General features: G+C 30.5%; 1 protein-coding gene across 1 annotated transcript in view; it reads right to left on the bottom strand.

Moving 5' to 3' along the window:
- LOC123011586 (kelch-like protein 26) overlaps positions 1-2871 on the bottom strand; it is a 7760-nt gene that overhangs the window by 2429 nt on the left and 2460 nt on the right. Inside the window, exon 2 of the mRNA XM_044409100.1 lies at positions 619-1293. Coding sequence (XP_044265035.1) covers positions 619-1280 — 662 coding nt within the window. The 5' untranslated portion in view covers positions 1281-1293. The remainder of the gene's footprint in view (positions 1-618; positions 1294-2871) is intronic.

Below are 2871 nucleotides of genomic sequence, written 5' to 3' on the forward strand. Positions count from 1 at the left end.
AATATATTCTCCAAGATTAAAATCAAAGTAGTATGTATAAATAAACAAGATTTTATACCATATGTCAAAATAAAAATAAATAGGTACTTAAAACAAATCGAAAATACAACAAATTGGGTCAAAAATAATTTTGTTTTTGTCTTTTTCGAGTGCTTAAATATGTTTTATAGATAAAAAAAATATTTTTTTGAAAAGTCCCTTGTAACTGACTAAAAAATTAGGTAGGTACTAAATTAGTTGGAAATTAACAATACTTTAGTTTATTTCGATCTATTGACTCCAAATTTAATCAAAAATGGCGTTACTTTACCTCTTTCAAGCCTTTCAGCACGTTTTGAACTAATTTTCCAGCTTTTTGGTGAGATTACACTAAAGCGGACCGCAAAATCGCCAAATCTAGTTTAAATGACAATATTTTTGCCTTTTTCATCCAAAAACGGAATACTTTCGCAAAATTTAGTTAAACTATAATAATTATTCCTTGTGAAAACATCTTACCAAAACCAAAAACTATTAAACGAAAAAAATCTGTGTTAATTTTCATAATTAAACAATTTTAGTTTCACTGTGAATTTCATGAATGTAAAGTAGAAAAAATAAAATTATAAAAACAATTACTTGGAAGTATCCACGTGGAAAAACCAGGCCAAAACGATCCTCAAAACATCGGCTTCGGAACAATCAACCGGAAAATCAAGTGCCAGAAGATTTTCCAACTGTTGCGGCGTCAGTCTATAAAACTCTTTAGAATTTGAAAACTCCAACAAGTGCTCACTCATAAATCTATAAACCATCAATCTTAATTTTTCTAATGAGTAAATCTCGGCTATTGTGGCTATATCAATGCAATTGTCGATATCAATCTGCGAGAGTAGATACTTGGAGCAGGCTTGTATAACCGGTTCCATTTGAATATGCGACGCTGCTTCCAAAACATCCTGTATATTTCCTAAATTAAGCATAATCCTTGACGTATAAGCGTATTCGAGTATTTGATGAAACCCGACAGCAGTGATTCCATTGAGACAAATCTCATCTTGTCTCGACTCTAACATGTTATTTGTAAACATGGCACGGAAATAATCACTACATGCCGATAAAACAGCTTTGTGAGCCTTAAAAACCTGCCCTTCAATGATAAGTGTGACATCCAAAAGCTCGCCCTTTTCCCATAACGAGTTCAACCCTTTGAGCAACGTGGTTTGGTGCGATTTATGATGGTAAAAAGTCGAGTTTAGGGGCTTGTTGTCGTGGAGGATTTTTTCTTTCGTTCGTGTCATTATGGCAAGGTACCTGGAAAAAGAATTAAGCAATTAGTGACTTTTTTCGACTTACAAGGATTTCCTTTCACTGACTTACACGCTACATTGATTTAATATCGACCTGAATAAACACAGCTAAATGGAACGATTACACACAATTAAATTATGAGTAACATCTGATTACGAAACTGTGATGTGAGAAAAATTCTTCAGAAAAAGGACACTTGACAAGCTTCATTTGCTCAACGATGTGAAAAGTGGACTCTATTGTTGCAAGCTTCACTAAAATTGGTATTTCATGCTGGAACCGTTCGTGTAATGCCGTTAGATGGATAATTATTACAAAGGCAATACCGTGCTGAATTCTTATTACTTTTACGATGTAATGAGGTACCGGTAGCTGACAACTATGGTGCCAAATCCGGTATAAAAACATCATAAGTGGAATAAAAAAAAATCGCAAATTATTTTAAACATATGTACTGGAAAATTTTTAATTTTTTATTTGGCAACCCAGTATGAAACCCTTTTTTTTTACAAAAGATGATCTAAACAAGTATCTACATATTATTAATTTTTTAATTCCTACAATAAGTTGCTCCATTTTGCAAAAAATACACAATTCAAAAAGAAAAGAAAATTTCGTTCTCGAAACAAAATCACATTTTTTATAGCACTTTAATTTTTATTAACTATTATTTTCTAAACACAAATGATTTAAAAACGCTTAGTTCCATGCAATGATCTAAACAAGTATCTACAGGTGCGCCAAAACTCGCGCCCCAGAGGAAAATGCCATATAAAGTAGGATACCAGGAAAATGGAAAAAATGTTTAAAAAATTTTATCTATAAAAATTTCGAAGTTATGAGGGTTTAAAGTTTGCACTTTGACTATATTTCTGTTGGAAAAATAATTTTCCAATTTTTTTGCTATAGGCTATTAAAAGAGGAAACAAGGAAGCTGTATCCTAAATTGTAACTCTGTTCAATGTTATTTGTGGATTTTATTGGCAAGATTTTTGTCCCTTTACTAAATAATTGTAAAAAAAAACGTGTACAAGATCATTAGTATCATTAAATAGATATAAAAAAACATTAAATGAAGAATAGAATTTTTTAAACATGTTTTTCATGTTCCTGGTATCTTACTTTACTTGAAAATTTTCTCTGGGACGCGAGTTCTGGCGCACCTGTATATATTATTCAATTTTTATAGAAAAAAAATTCATACAATAAGTGGCTCCATTTTAAAAAAATAATATACAATTCAAACACAAAATAAAATTTCGTTCTCGAAACGAAATCACATTTTTTTATAGTACTTTAATTTTTATTAATTATTATTTTATGAACATAAATGATTTAAAAAACGCTTAGTTCCATACTTTATATTCACCCGGTAGGTGTGTATCTAAACATTTTGAGGCATGTATGTAAACATTACACACACATTACTCATGCATTTTTCCGTGTAAAATTTAATAATGTAGTCAATAAATATTAAATAGAAATCATAGGTCGCCTTAAACATTTGAGACAATCTTATTTCTTTGTAATTTAAAACACAGTGTGTCCCCGGATAGATAAAACGACTCTTGTAAAAGATAA

Source organism: Tribolium madens, unplaced genomic scaffold, assembly GCF_015345945.1.
Source record: "Tribolium madens isolate multiple individuals breed KSU strain unplaced genomic scaffold, Tmad_KSU_1.1 Scaffold_19;HRSCAF=116;Tcas5.2_LG9, whole genome shotgun sequence".
NCBI lineage: Eukaryota > Metazoa > Arthropoda > Insecta > Coleoptera > Tenebrionidae > Tribolium > Tribolium madens.